Source organism: Sinocyclocheilus anshuiensis, unplaced genomic scaffold (genome assembly GCF_001515605.1).
Source record: "Sinocyclocheilus anshuiensis isolate Anshui unplaced genomic scaffold, SAMN03320099.WGS_v1.1 scaffold343, whole genome shotgun sequence".
Lineage (NCBI taxonomy): Eukaryota > Metazoa > Chordata > Actinopteri > Cypriniformes > Cyprinidae > Sinocyclocheilus > Sinocyclocheilus anshuiensis.
In genome coordinates, this window is record NW_015549598.1 from 1,915,511 (window position 1) to 1,931,564 (window position 16,054).

At 37.2% G+C, this 16,054-nt stretch overlaps 1 protein-coding gene across 1 annotated transcript in view; it reads left to right on the plus strand.

The window, feature by feature from the left end:
* The first annotated feature begins 536 nt into the window (after positions 1-536).
* Positions 537-16,054, plus strand: part of LOC107658646 (2-oxoglutarate dehydrogenase, mitochondrial-like) — a 26,948-nt gene continuing 11,430 nt past the window's right edge. The window contains exons 1-7 of the mRNA XM_016447289.1: positions 537-792; positions 2,326-2,717; positions 4,776-4,964; positions 6,378-6,480; positions 14,527-14,642; positions 14,740-14,823; positions 15,586-15,662. Coding sequence (XP_016302775.1) covers positions 2,484-2,717; positions 4,776-4,964; positions 6,378-6,480; positions 14,527-14,642; positions 14,740-14,823; positions 15,586-15,662 — 803 coding nt within the window. The 5' untranslated portion in view covers positions 537-792; positions 2,326-2,483. The remainder of the gene's footprint in view (positions 793-2,325; positions 2,718-4,775; positions 4,965-6,377; positions 6,481-14,526; positions 14,643-14,739; positions 14,824-15,585; positions 15,663-16,054) is intronic.

The window sequence follows — 16,054 nt, forward strand, 5'->3', positions numbered from 1 at the left end:
GAATTCAGTTATTTATCAAATGTAATTTGGTTCGCAAAGAGCCAGCTCCTTCTTAAACATGTATGGTATTTTCCTAATAAAAATAAATGTTTGCATAATGTATTGCTCTTTACGTCAGTGGCGAGGCTACGGGGGTGGGCCCGGGTGAGCATGGGCCCACCCAATGAGAAGTTGGTAATTTTCCAAATGGATGTAAATTTATTAAACGATAATAATAATAAACGTCTTATTTCACTATAACTTTATATATTTGGTTTAAAAATATTAAACGCGAGTTTTCATGGTCAATTACAGGCAGTTTCTTCATTTTCCCTCTTCCTATAGGTGCATTATATACCATACGCTTGTCAAAAGGATGATTCGTCTTTCTCTTAGTAAGGACATAATAGAAAATACGCGCGTTTGTGGAGTTGAATTTGAAAATAGCGAAACAAATATCAATCAGATCAATTCTTTATAAAGTATATATTGAATATCCCAATTGAAACTAAGTCTTAGCACTGAATCCGAACCGTCTAACTTACAAATTAAGCCAGAGCACCTGCGGGTGATGGATTTATAGATCGGAAACGTCTGGCCTCGCCCATGCTTTACATACAAAACGTGCTGGAAAAGAGTGAATGCAACTCCTCGTGCCGAGGCTGACGTCATGCGCACTTGAAGCCGCTGCTCGCGCTGCCTAGAAACGACTAGCCGCCACGAGACTCATCTGCTCCTGATACCCAACTCTTTCTCTTTCATTTTTTGTTTCATGACATTAACCTGCGCTGTACAGAATCTCTCGCTCTAAGAGTAAGTATTTGAATCGCTTTTTATCTGTTTTCGCAGCGCTTTGTCTGTCAGCAACCCTGAAGAGAAAACTCTGTAATTAGACACATTTAAAGGTTTGTTTGTTGTTAGAGTTGTATAATGTGATATTTTTTCTCTTCCATTGAGACAATGGCAATTTAAACAGACGTTTTATGGTTTTATGGAGAGTTTTGTATTTGCTGGTGTTAGCTGAAGCTAGCCGGTGTGGACCGTTAAGTTACTCACGAGACCTTCGCTGCTGCTAAGAGATTATTAGGGGCCAAGCACCGAAGGTGCGGTGGCACCTATTGTATCCGTTAGCGTCATTTTTCTTCTTCCGCCGCAAGTCTATGGCAGCCCATAGAACCGCTTGCGGGAAAGTTGTGAAATTTGGCACACTGATAGAGGACAGTCTCAACATTAACCACAGCAAGTTTGGAGTCTCTAACTCCAACTCTCTAGCGCCACCACTTGTCCAAAGTTGCAATTTCTTTATGCTAATAACTTTTGAACTATAAGGCACAAAATTAAAATTCGTGTTTCCTCTGAATCGTTGGCTCATGCCGAGTCGAATGAACACCAAAATTCAAAAATCGCAAGGTTTAGTTTTTTAGCTATTTTTAATTGTTCGTAAAACCTACTTTTTCTTACTCGTCCTAGACGGTTTGTCTGATTCTCACCAAAATTGGCTCAGATCATCTTCAGACCATGCTGGCAAAAAGTTATGGAATTCAAGTTGATTTGTCCAACCGTTCTCGAATAACGCACGAAGGAATTCTACGAAGAGCACGTAAAAATGGATGTGAGGCTATATCTCTGCAATGGTTTGGCGTATTGAGACCAAACTTGGTGTGTGTTATAACAAGCATGACCTGACACTACCTGCAGTGTTTCGGCGCAGTGCCCCCTAGTGGTCAGGAGATATGAAAAATGCATATTTTTGCTTATAACATCTGAATGGTTTGGCCAAAAATAACAAAACTGGTTAGATTCGGTGCATCATGCCGAGTCGAACCATATCAAATTTTCCCATGTCAGCCATTTTGGGCCTGATGCTCCATGCCATGCTTAGCTTCTCAATTTGCCTCTGGAGTGCTTGGCCCCGTGATTGCTGCTTGCAGCTATATTTATAACTCTTATTTAAACTTATTAGTGGCTCTTTCTTTCTTTCTTTTCTTATTTCTAAGAAGAGCCCTTTTCTATGCACGTATAGTCATGAAAAGCGGACATCGGCAATTCATTATTATAATAAGAAACATTTATGTACTTTTTTCTTGTCATGCAGATTTTTCTGTAAAGTGTAATGTCATATATCATGCTTGACGAGGTTTTGGTATCCAGTGATCTTTTTCATAAATTAAAGGACTGCACACATGTGCAACTGTCTCATGCTCGGGAAGAATCCTTTGCAAGACTTCTGAGCAAACCAGACCTGTAGGACAGGCACAAAAACATGCGATTCATTCCTAAACATTTACTGTTACCGCAATGTCGTTTTATTTATCTTATTTATTGACATGCTGGTGTTTCTTTCAGGTTCCTGGGACTTGAGTCGAATAGACCTTGAGTGGAGGAGTAGGAGGACAAGCTTTAATTAAAAGAACACATCCAGGATCTGTTGCATTTAGTGTTGTGTGGGGCTTTAGTTCTCGAGGTTGGTTTGGAGAAGCGGTGGAGCTGGTTTATAGACTGCGATGCATCGCTTAAGGACTTGCGCTGCACGGCTACGGCCGTTCACAGCCTCTCAGAATGCTACAAGTTTCTCACAACAGAGAACAGTGGTGACACCCGGGGCCCTAAGGACGTTTCAGCCCTTTCGGTGCTACACGGCCCCTGTCGCCGCTGAGCCTTTTCTCAATGGGACGAGCTCCAACTATGTGGAGGAGATGTACTACGCATGGCTGGAGAACCCCAAGAGTGTGCACAAGGTAAGATGTCAGCTCTCAGCGTAGAGGATTTTGTGAAAATCCTGGCTGCTTTGCTGCAATACCACAGTTATGACGCTTAAAATCCACGTGAAATCAAAATTCATCGTTTACTTTCACAATGCACATTCCTGTTCATATTGTGAAAGATTAATCAGTGGATGCAATACTACAGAAAACAATGTATTCATAATCTTTCATCACAACTTAACTTACTCTGCCTCTCAAATGACTTTCCTTTTTTGGTCTTCAAGTTTGTTTTAAAAAGGTGAATTGGTAATTGTTTGAGTGTTGAAAGAGCAGTCCACACAAAATGACAACTCTGTCATCATTTACTTACTTCCGTTTTATTATAGACCCATATAATATATGTAAGCGAATCTTTGAGGACTTAATGCAGAAAGCACCCAGATAACCCAAGTTGTTATCTTCTAAAAATCTTGATATCCGCCCTAAATCTTGACAGTTTCATGTAAGAGGTAGCAACATCTTGATTTGTGAATGAAACATCCTTTTGAGTCAAATCTTTAGAAATGAATCAGTTGATTCAGTTCACATGGCAGTTAGAATGATTCTTTTATGAACGTAACTGATTTGTTTGTGTAGTAAACTGCAGAGGAACTTCTTTGGTCTCCAAGGTTGTGCTTGAGGACATCCACGTTTCATAATGTGACTTTGTTTCCCCTCTCTGACAGTAAGCTTAGCTTTGCAGGGCTGTTATGTAAGACTTTTCTTTTCCATTTCACATGCCCTTGTATGGTTTCCAGCCAGGATGTTTTCAAACTAGAACTAAATGTTTTCTGAGAAACTGTGGAGAATGTATCATACTGTAACACATTAAATCAAGCGCAGTGGACAAACCTGCTGTTACCTTTCCATTTAGTTCTGTATCTTTTTTTTTTTATTATTTATTTCTTTGAACATCACACTTAAGCATACCTTTAGATGAACAGCCAATACTGTCTGTCTATGCATTTATATATTGCTATACATATTTATACACATTTATATAAATTAGCTTTAACTCTTTTGACCTTGGAGTATTTAATTCGTCTTGAGCCTCAGAAAAAGTACACAAGTGAATCCTCAAATGGGCAGCCATAGATAAAAGCAAAATACAGACTATTGTAGACAGAAGTAATAAATAATAACTAAATTGTTGAGGAAAATTATGAAGGAAGTGCATAATACAGTTGAGACTTCCCTCCTGTGCCCTTCTGCGAGATGATACGGCATCGGCGCTCTTAATTTAACACACTGAGCTCTTTAGCTCCTTAAAGCCTATTAGACATTTATCAGGTTAGTATGAGGTCCTGTGTGATGTGTCATTAAATCACAGTGACCCGATATGCAGGTAAGTAAGCCCTTATGCTCAGAACAAGGTCAGACATGGTCTAGGTTTCAAACTGCTCTTCTTTTCTGTCCCTGCATGGACCTAAAGCTTTTCAGATGATTGCGTCAAATGTCTTTGGTTATGCAATCGAACATCCAGCTTATCCAGTGAAGTTTTGCTGATCAGAAAAGCAGTTTACTGAAATTTGACCCCTTCCCACAGTTTACTCAGATTTGACCACAGTTCCCATCTGTATTGGAGACTTTGGAGGATGAAGCAAAATTCATGATTCAGAATAATTCCTGTGTGATGATGCAAGACACCAATTCTGCTGGTCGGCAGTACGGATGTAATGATTCACTCAACTCACGATGCAATACGATTCACGATACTGATTTCGCGATCTTCTCACAATTTTTATTTACTTTTTTCATCAAAATGAGATTTAAAACAAATTATAAATGAAAAGGTGGCCTTTCGTTATTGTTTGGACAAAATGCTGCACAATTCTTTGTGAAATTGAAATTGAAATAACAAAACTAAATTTAAATTTTAAAATTGAAATTGCTATTTAACATTTTATTTTAATAATCCAAAATAACTTGTGTACGTCCGTGGATGTATATTAACACATTAAAAAAATCATCTTTTTTTTTCAAATGTGTTTAGTGCACAGCACTTGAAGTATTGTTATTATTCTTCTACTGTGATTTCTCCTTTCTCAACAGTCTTGGGACATCTTCTTCCGTAATGCCAACGCAGGCGCTCCCCCTGGCTCTGCCTACCAAAACCCACCTCCAGTGGGGGTGAGTCTCTCAGGACTGTCTCAGGCCCAGGCACTGGTTGGAGCTCAGCCTAATGTGGAAAAACTGGTGGAAGACCACCTTGCCGTGCAGTCCCTCATCCGTGCTTACCAGGTATGAAGGCTAAAATTTTGGAAGTTGGAGGAGAGGACTCTACTGCTGCTGTTTTCTCCTCATCATATTGTACTAATAATGATTCCTGTATTTACAGTACTGTTTAAAAGTTTGTGGTCAGTAAGATTTTTTTTTTAATAAATGAGAACTTTATTCCAGCTAGGATGCATTACATTGATCAGAATTTACAATAAAGACATTTTTAATTTTACAAAAATTTCTATTTTAAATAATAGTTCTTTTAAACTTTCTATTTATCAAAAATCCTGGAAAAAAAAGTGTAATGTTTCCACATAAATATTTAACATCAAAACTTTTCAACATTGATAATAATAAGAAATGTTTCTTGAACAACAAATCAGCATATTAGAATCATTTCTGAAGGATCATGTGACACTGAAGACTGGAGAAATGATGCTGAAAATTCAGCTCTGCATCACATTAGTAAATTATGCTTTAAAATATATTCAAATAGAAAAGATTTATTTAAAATTGTAATAATATTGCACAATATTTACTGTATTTTATTCAAATTAATGCAGCTTTGGTGAGCCTGCAAGACTTCTTTCAAAAATATATTTTTTAAAAACCCCAGACTTTTGAACATTTGTGCAGATTTAAGTTATTTCATTGTTTGTATGACTTTACTCTGTAAAAGATTAAAAAACAAGTCAGCATTCCTTTTTGCTGGTATTGTACTGCCTAAACATATTACCCTTACTTCCAAACTGTCCAAGTTTCAGTCATATATCGCTGGTCCAATATGTTGGATAAAGTAGATGAGGACCTCATATTATCCTCATTCCTCATACATGAGAATCTTTTCGACACAATCTTTATCTGCAAATATCCACAGAATAGATTTAAAGGGGTCATATGATGCTTTTTTAAAGATCATTATTTTGTGTATTTGGTGTAACAGAATATGTTGACCTCACCCCTGGCATATTTTCAAAATTGATTATCTTGGCTAATTTGATTAATTAAAAAGCTAGGACCCTTACAATATAAAATATAAGTGCCTTAGTAAAGAATGTTAATCTGTGATTGCACTCCTCTGTTAGCTTGTAAGTGCTGTTGCCTTGTTCACAGGTCAGAGGTCATCATGTAGCCAAACTCGACCCTTTGGGCATCAGTTGTGTACATTTTGACAATGCCCCACTTACTATCGGGACCCATCAGTCCGGTGAGAACTGCTTGTGGTGTTCAGTGTGATTGCGAGCATGCTCATTCATTGTGTTAACATTGCTCTGTCCTTCTGTCCCTGTTCTTCTGTCATCTCTCTGGTGGCTTTCACACTCACTCTGTCCCAATCTTACCTCCTTAACTGCCTCTACTTTTCTTTGGGTTACTGTCCTACCTTCTCCTCTTTTTCTTTTTCTGTCTGTATGTCTTTTTTCTGGAACCCTGCAGATTCGAGGGCACCACGTTGCACAGCTGGATCCTCTGGGAATTATGGATGCAGATCTTGATTCGTTCATACCGGCAGATATAATCACATCCTCTGGTAAACTTGGTGAGGTTTTGATCAGGCGTTGGAGAATGATTTAATCTTTTTAGGTGGCATGGCTTATTTTTGTGCTGTCCTCCCTTACCTGGAGCATGCATGTTGTCCAGACCTGTTTGGATATTTGCAATGGGTAAAATAAAAGCACACTCAGCAGTGAGTGTTGTTTGTGTGCAGGTTCGACATAATATAAACATTGCTTGGGAAATGGGTGATACTGGAGTTGATGGCCTTGTTCCAAACCTAGCTGCCAATGATCAGTTGATTACAATAGACAGATGAATACTCTAATAAGTCCAAAAATACACACAATTATTAAGTGAAATTGCACATTTAATTAATAGGACTTTTGAGTCTATACTCAAAAGTTTGGGGTCAGTAAGATTTTTTCTTAAGAAGAACTATTCTGCTCTCCAAGGCTGCATTTATTTGATCAAAAATACAGTAAAAACAGTAATATTGTGAAATATTATTACAATTTAAAATACTTGGTTTCTATTTGAATATATTTTAAAATGTAATTTATTTCTGTTATGCAAAGCTGAATTTTCAGCATCATTACTCCAAACTTCAGTCACATGATCCTTCAGAAATCAATCTGATATGCTGATTTGCTGCTCAAGAAACATTTCTTAATATTATCAATGTTGAAAACAATTGTATTGCTTAATATTTTTGTGGAAACCACAATACATTATCTTCAGGATTCTTTGATAAATAGAAAGCATCTATTTAAAATAGAAATCTTTTTGTAACAATAAAAAGTCACTTTTGATCAATTTAATGTGTCCTTTCTGAAAACAAAAATACATATACATTAGAGATCAAAATTAGAGAGAATTTTTCTGAAATATTGTTAATCTTCATTGCTCAAAGTTTTAAGGATTATTAGCTGTGGGTATACCCTGTTCCTAACATGTTTGACAAAATAATTTAAACGAAAACCTTTATTTTGTGGAAAACACAGTGATCATATTTAGAGAACAGTACCCACTGTAGCACAAAAGAAGATTATAACTACAATTTTGGAGGGTTACAGCTGTCAGGACCCTGGGCCGGCCATTTCATTATTTCAATGTTCTTAGCTTCAAGGAACTGCTTTATCCATTTTGCAGTGTGACAGGGGCATTGTCCTGCATGAAGATTGCAGGCTGATTGGGAGATGCTTGCAGGGAAGGTAGTTGCTGAAGGAGGTTCTGATAAACATTTGCATTCACCTGCCATGTCGCTGTATAGGAGGCCCAACACCTGCTGCACAAAACATCCCCCAAACCATGACACTTCCTCCTCCAGCTTTCACTGACTTCTTTACGCACTTGGGCTTCAGTCTTTCCCCAGTTTGATGCCAAACAAAATGTTTCCCATCAGACCCAAATAAATTAAACTTTCTCTCATCACTAAAGTGAACTTTGGACCAGTTCTCCTCTGTCCACACAACATGCTCCTCAGCAAAGGTGAGCCTAGCCTTTTGATTCTTTCTGCTGATGAGAGGCTTCGTCACTGCAAAGCAAGGTTATTTTCGTAAACGAGAACTAAAACTAAGACTAAAACGATTGATGAAAAAACATTTTCGTAAACTGAAATAAAATAAAAACGTCAAAATAATTGAAAAACTAAAACGAAACTAAACTAACAACAGTTATTGAAAAACTAACTGAAATAAAATAATAATTATCAAAAATAAATAACCGTTTTCGTAATCATTAGGTTCTCACCCCTTGGCGGAAAAATATACGAGCTGTGTGGAGGTTTAGGGAAATAAATAGCCTATGTAATGGCGCATCACGCACATGGGGTTATCTGACGGAGAGACGCAAAGCAGTTTAAAGCCTGCCCTGCCATTTTACAGTCTCAGTGAAAATTAGAGGAATATTGCCAGTTAAATAGGGTTTGTCATATAATTAAGGAAATTAGCACCAGGTGCCAGATTAACACAAATAACTTAAAGGTATCTGTAAGTTTTCTGTAATTTTGATCATTTTATTTTTCAAATACCTCAAGTTTTTTTATACTGTGCCTCAGAATACAAGTAATTTATGAAATATGCTTAAAAACTGCCCATCTACTCCTGTTAGGATAACTTCAAATAGGACTAAGCAGTGACCTTGAAATTTAGGAAATTGTAGGTTGTTATCTAATTTTGATTTCCACTGTATATATAAAAATTACTGACCCAAAACTTTTGAACATAGGGTATGTATGACAGTTGACTAGACTATTGTGCTGCCTACTATTTGGAATAGATCTGTGATGCCAAATAATGGTGCCAAATTAAGTTTGTACATTATCATATGCAGTCCCCTGGCTTTGCCCATTGTAAATTATGTTTCCTAATGTCTTTCCATACATCACTCTTGACCTCAAAAGTGTCTGCTTGTTAGTGAAATACTTGTCTCATCTAGTGTCATGTTGTAGTTCCTCTTTCTCTCTGCAGATTGCCATTTTCATATCCTCTCACAGTGGCTCTTTTATTGCACTGGTAACGCCTAGGCTGTTGGCTTTTCTGAATGCTGTGAATAGCATTTGCTTTATTTCTCATTGTATTGTGCACATACTGTTTGTTGAGGCTTATCTGCATGCACACATTCAGCATGGACGATTGGAAGCAAGAGACAAACCTCACGTACATAGTCAGCTTGCTAAGGAAGATTGTGGTTAGTTAATTGTCAAAACAGTCAACACAACAATTTGAGAAATGTGAACCATCAGAATGCCCCATACAAACTCAAAATAGTTCATCAAATGTTTTGATTCCTGATCTTCAGGTTCCTTGTGTCATGAACAAGATGTGTGATTTATTTAATTACCATTCATTACACACCCTGCAAAGAAACTTTTCTTAGGCAGTATTTTTTTTTTACAGTATAAATATTGAAACACCATTAAAAAGAGATGCGTTTACTTCAGAAGAAGAATTGCATAGTATATGAGAACAGACTTGTTTTCAGAAAATATATCTCAAATTAAGTTGATTTTTCTTACCCCACTTCAAAATGTTCTTGTTTTAAGCATAAACCTCAGTAAATTTCAGCCTGCCATTGAAATAAGAAAAAAAAAACTTCGTTGTTTAGATTTATTTTACTTGAAAACAAGACAAAATTGCTGATTATGAAAATGTGTTTTGGCAGTGCAATGTTCTACTTAATCAAAATTTGAATAAAAAACTAAATTATAAAAATTCTAATTTTCAGCATCCCAAATGGCTTTGCTCTGTCTGATCAGTTCCTTCTAATGGCAAAGCTTGATATTTTAGAGCCTTTTTTTATCAATGACAGGCTGATTGTGAATGAGCATCCAGTACTAGCGAGACCTCAGTAGTGTATTGACGGTAGGGTTTCAGAGTGCACTATATGGGGTGAGTGAGTTTTCCTGCGCTGCATTGTTCTTTGTTTCATTCAGTGGAAATGCTTCGCTCAGTGCTTTTTCTCAGAACACCTCACAGGTTCAGTTCTTTTCAGGTCATGATGTGGTATGACCGTTAAAACAAAAATAGGTTTGTAACACTGGCCATGTCCACACGGGGCATTACCATTTTTTATGTGATGCTTTTTGACTCCTCGGATGCAGCTGTATTTAAAGCCCGTCTGTCTCACCTTACAGCTGGAGGTATGAGGACTAGCTAGTGCATTTTAGTAGCATTTTTTAGAAGCTCCCACCAGTTCCCTGATCAAAAAGCAGTGTTCAAAAAGAGTGTTGCATAGTTAAAAAGAGAGCCTTGTTGTCTTTTTTTAGCGTTTAGTGGAACCTGTGTCCTTGATTTTGTTGTCCAAACATTGTCCTTAGGCTTCTTACTAAAAGGCTGTCAGTAACTGAATACTTGAGCATGCTTTCCCAATACGTTTATAGCAGTGTTTTTTTTTTGTTTTTTTTGTTAACCAAATCGAGCTAAAACCATTTAAAGGTGACATATCATGAAAATCAGATTTTTCCAGGTTTTAAGTGCTATAATCAGGTCCCCGGTGCATCTACTAACCAAGGAAACGTGAAAAAGATTAACCTAGTAACTTTGTTTTGGTAAGCCTTTTTCTGCAAGCGTCTGAGAAAACGAGCGCGTCTGATTTTGCTCCCTTGGTGACGTGGCAAAGGGATCTCAGTATAATATTACCGCCCCTTAATCTGTAAGTTTCCACCCACGGTGCCGTTATTTTGATTTCGCAAGAAACAACGGTGTATTAGTTCTAATGCCATGGCGAAAGTTTGAGCAAAACATGCTAACTGTTCTGTCATTGGGCGCGTAAAACAGTGCGTTTCTGCTTCCACTCAAAATAGGCATTTTCAAAATGATATAATAAATGATCTGTGGAGTATTTTGAGCTGAAACTTCAGACACATTCTGGGGACACCTGAGACTTATATTACATATTGTAAAAAGGGGCATGATATGTCTCCTTTAAAATAATTTTTGATAATTGAAATAAAGCTGAAATAAAATGTATATGTTATATAAAAAAAACTTTGAAAAAATTAAAATAGGAATATTGCTTTGGTAACTTAAAATCAGTTTAACTTGAATTATTAAAATGACTAAAGCTAAAAAATAAAGTGAAATGTAAATATTTTTAAAATAATAATAAAAATGACAGAAGCATTAAAAAAACAAAAAATGTAAAGCTAAAAGCTCTTAGCAGAAATACATTTATGTAACTCCATGTGGCACTGCGGCATTCTCTTCCTTGCAGGAGCCCCAGCTGGCATATGTGGCGATTTCCCTCATTAACCTTGCCTAGGGTCTGTTTCTTACATAATGTCCTGATCCTCACAGAATGTCAGATTTAGCCTCAGAGCTCGGGTTTGAGGCAGTGACATGTTGTTAGACTCTCCCAAAGTCACCCTTGATGGATTCCAGTTTATAATGGTAATTTATAGTGGTGTTAATATAAATATCACTATTGCGAAAGAATTCAACTTTAGTGTCCCTTTTGAGCTACAGGCGTGAATGATAAAGTTTAAATTATGTGACTATTGACTCTTTTCTAAGCCATCAGACTTTTGTCTGACTGACAAAAAAAATATATACAGAAAAAATATTCCCACAGACATACATTAAAGGATGTGGTCTAGAAACCAGAATATCACTTTTGACTTGACAAAACCTGCTATTTATGCTTACATTCTCAGTTTGGACTTTTGTTCTTTCACTTTTGTCATAATGTATAGTTTAGCATAATCTTGTTTAACTGCTGTTGCAGGAACGTTATCACGTTTACTTGCCTGCAGCATTGAGGTACATTTATTCATGTATGTTGTGTAGATAAGTAAACAGGAACAACTCATGTTACAGGGCTCTAGACTGACTAAAACGGTCGCATTTGCAAGAATTTTTTGCTGAGGTCGCCACTGGCGAGTAGAGAAATTTACATGTTATGATTTAAAAATTTGCATGTAATTACTTTTTTTTTTCTTTTTGTTTTGCGATAACATCATTTGTTATGTTGACGTAATAAACTGAGACGATGCGCATCAAAGTTTTAGTGGAAAAAAAGACTTTAGAACAGTCCTCATCTCAGCCGAACAGCAGCGTTGACAGAATACCTGCTAAAAGCAGCTTTTGTGGTGGCATGAGAGAGCGGTGACGTGCGAAGTGCGTGCAGAAAAGCTGTCAGCTGTGTGGACATTAACAATATAACAATTTGTTTATAATCGATACTCTAAATGCTGTTCTGTTAAAGCGTGAGCTTCATATTATTTGTAGCGCACTTGCCGTCCAATAATCGCAATAAGCTTTGTGCTTTGTTACATTTTAATAAACAAAGTATCAGCTTTAAAATTCTGCCAAATTCATAACGAAATTCAAACAATAAATGCCGTTTTGGCGCTCTTTAATGTGCTTTAGCGCCTCAGTTCAAGTGGCATTGGAACCCATCATATCTTTCTCTTTACTACTATAGTACGAAAATAAACATGAATGGACATCGAAAGGTATATAAGATATAGTACATCTTACTGAAATGTCTCATGTAATTGCTCATTCAGTGTTTCAAACGGCAGAAAACGTGGAAAACTTTTAAATGCCACCTAACAATACATTTACCTCAGAATAACCATTTGGTGTCCATAATCTCATTAGTCAGCTAGATAAAATGCATATTCATATTTTTACTTAACGTGTTGACATAAGAAAGAATGCAAGGAGCTAATAATGGTAAAATTCAACACCTCCTATATAATTGCATGTTAATAATGAAGAAAAACAGACTGGATGTGTGCAAGACGTGACAACATTTATAGGATGCATTGATTAGGAGCCCAAACTACACTCAATGGCCAAGTGATGCTGAAATAATTATAGTCCCACAATTAAAAATCATTGGCACCACAGATTTTGTGTTAATTACAATTCTTTGTGACTGTATATAGTTCTCAAGTTGGAAAAGACGTTTAGTTCCCAATTTAAGTGATCCTTAGTTCCCAGGTAGGGCTGTGCAAATAATCGAATGTGATTTCCATGCGCATCCCGTCAGTAAAGCCGGTTCTGTGATTAGTAGTAAATCTCCAGCACGTGCTTTCAAATGGAGCGGCATTTACTACACAGAGCCGTAGTTCACTGACAAGCTACACAAAAATCCTTAGTTCCCAGGACATCTACAAGATGCATTAAAAGGCTGATAAAGACAAGAAAAGATGAGACATAAACACATGACAGTATGATTGAAATGTTTAAGATAATAATAATACACATTTATTATGTGTGTTATGTGTAGGCCTGTCACAATAATCAATATATCAACTTGTCGCACAATATATGTACGTGACCTCAATAATTTTTGGTGACGCAATATATTGCCCATTATATTTACATAAAATTAATGTCACCATGTTTTTTGCATTCCACTTGCGCCTGTGTCTTTTGCAGCTTCTCGTACATAATGTGGTGTAGTCGGTGCTAGTTCAAATAAAAAAAATGCTTCTACAAACAAAGTTTCATCTGCAGATATGGCCTTGTTTAGGGATCTGTGCCTTTGTGCATACGGACATCTGACTGATAAGTAGGGACTGTGTTCTTCAGCAATAGTGTGCACCCTTAATTTACAGAGAAAAGAAGGGCCGGGAAAAATATGTTGATGTAAAAAATCTCTGTAAAAATGTTATTTGTGAATTTTTCTTTTTTTCTACTTGTTACTTTGCACTTTTTGTTAGAAAATGTTTATTTACTATTTATTCAAGTTTTTTAAGGTATCTAATATTTTGACTTAATTTCCATTATCTAAATATTCTTAAGAATTAAAAGTTTGTTGTCATTTGAAAGTGTGTAGGCCATTATTATGCTGTTATATTATGATTATATATTTAGTGGCATAAAATGGTCTTAAATTGACAATAATATTGTTTATCGCATTTATTTCTGGGGCAATATATCGCACAACAAAAAGTTGTTATCGTGACAGGCCTAATTCTGTGGCACCTAAAAAAATAATTTGGTGCCTAATTTTGTTTCTTATAGGAGCCAATGGCTCCTTAATTGGTTTTTTTTGTCTGGAGCTCTGTCTTACACATTGTGAGACATGATTGCCATGTTTTAGCACACCTTGAGATCATAGGTCAGAATAAACTGCTATGCAAGATTCTGGTCTACATTTCAGCTTAATTTTTTGCAGATAATACACTCACATGTTGCTTATTAATCAATGAGAAAAGAGTTCAACTGTACACTGAAACACATTTCTAGGTAAAATGTGTTTGTTCAAACATGCATGTTAAGACTAACATGTTGCCATCTGTAGCATCTTATGCATGCATATATTACATATATACTCTGGCACCAGTGGACTGGGCTGGAATAGATCTGTTTTTCACCCTCATCTTTCCTTTTTCCTCTGCTCGCGCTATTGGATTAGCTTTTTCTTTGCATGTTCTGTGTCTTATGTGCTTGAATGTGCTTTTATTTGCACTTTTAATTTATAAAAATTGCACTTTTAAAACATAAAAATTGTTTCACATCCATACGTAGTTTTTGTCTTCTGTGTTTATGTGTGTTGGTCGGATTCACTGTGGTGTTTTGTTTCTCTTGCCCTTCCTCCCCCTTCTCCATCCATGTGTTTGCATGTCTGCTGCCAGGCTTCTATGGACTGGAAGAAGCGGATCTGGATAAAGTTTTCCAGCTTCCCACCACCACCTTCATCGGGGGAAGTGAAAGTGCCCTTCCACTCAGGGAAATCATCCGGCGTCTAGAGGTACGTATCCACCAACAATATAAATGTTTTGTCTTTCTGCTATCGAACTATAAAGATTAGTTGTTCTGCATGACTTCTCTCTCGCTGCACTATGCAGATGGCCTACTGTCAGCACATCGGGGTGGAGTTCATGTTCATCAATGACCTGCAGCAGTGCCAGTGGATCAGACAAAATAAGAAAGTTAAATACACCCTGTCTACCGGACACGAGCGGCGCGGTGCGACACAACAAAATACTAAAGAACTCATTATAATCATTTATGCTACACTGGATGCGGTGTGACACGACATGACAGATCCCCGACAGTAAACTGCCTCGTCCTATTTATGAGGTACTGACACAAAGTTCAAATGTCCTGTGTAGACACTCAACCTGGCGGTGTCGTGTCCGGTGTAGACACGGTTCCATCGGCCAACAACAAATGTTGACACAAAGTTCAAATGTCCTGTGTAGATAGACTCATCCTGTTGCGTATTATAGATTCGCGTGACAGTGTTGTGTCCGGTGTAGACACGGTTCACTGTTCTGCTGCCAAGCAAGCGGGTGCATTAACTCCTCGTCTGCACGCGCTCTCTTTGAAATAGGAATCATTGCCACATTTCTTGTTAACATCTTCCATTTATCGCTGTCTCGTTTGTATTTGGCCAGTTTGGAGAAAGCCTCACCAAACCTGACCAGCCAGGTGTTTGCGATAACGGGAACTTGAAGACACTTGTACAAACGCGGATGGGTGACATGAATGGAGATGGCTCCAGATTGGCAATTTAGTTTCCCAATAAGGTCCATCTCCCAACACAAAATTTATTTGCTGAATGCAGAATAAACTGTATTTTCCTGCGCTCAAACCTGCCAATCTAAAGGAAACGTTATGTATGGCATTTGAGGTAATTTGTGAATTAGGCTACCATAGACTTATAGTCTAAATAGTGGATCAGACAGAAGTTTGAGAAGCCGGGAGTAATGCAATTTACTCTGGACGAGAAAAGGACGCTACTGGCCCGTATGGTCCGCTCAACCAGGTCTGTCCATGCCATTGTTTTCCGGAGACCTGAATGCATTATTTGCCATTCAAATAATTTAAGCACAGGCACACTTTTTAAGCAAAACCCTTCACAAAACGGAAATTAATTTATACATCCACTAAAATTTACATCAGTTGTTTAAAGGTCATTTAAAAAAATGCAAGAAAAGGGAATAATTTGCATCAAACAATTCACTTGCATCATTTGTTTGCAGATGACACTTGCTGTGATATGTGACCCGTGCTTGCAAAATGAGTCGGAATGAGCAAATTTTCAAAATGTGACCCTGGATCACAAAACCAGGGTCCATTTTTTGAAATTGAGGTTTATACATAATCTGAAAGCTGAATAAATAATCTTTCCATTGATGTATGGTTTGTTAGGATAGG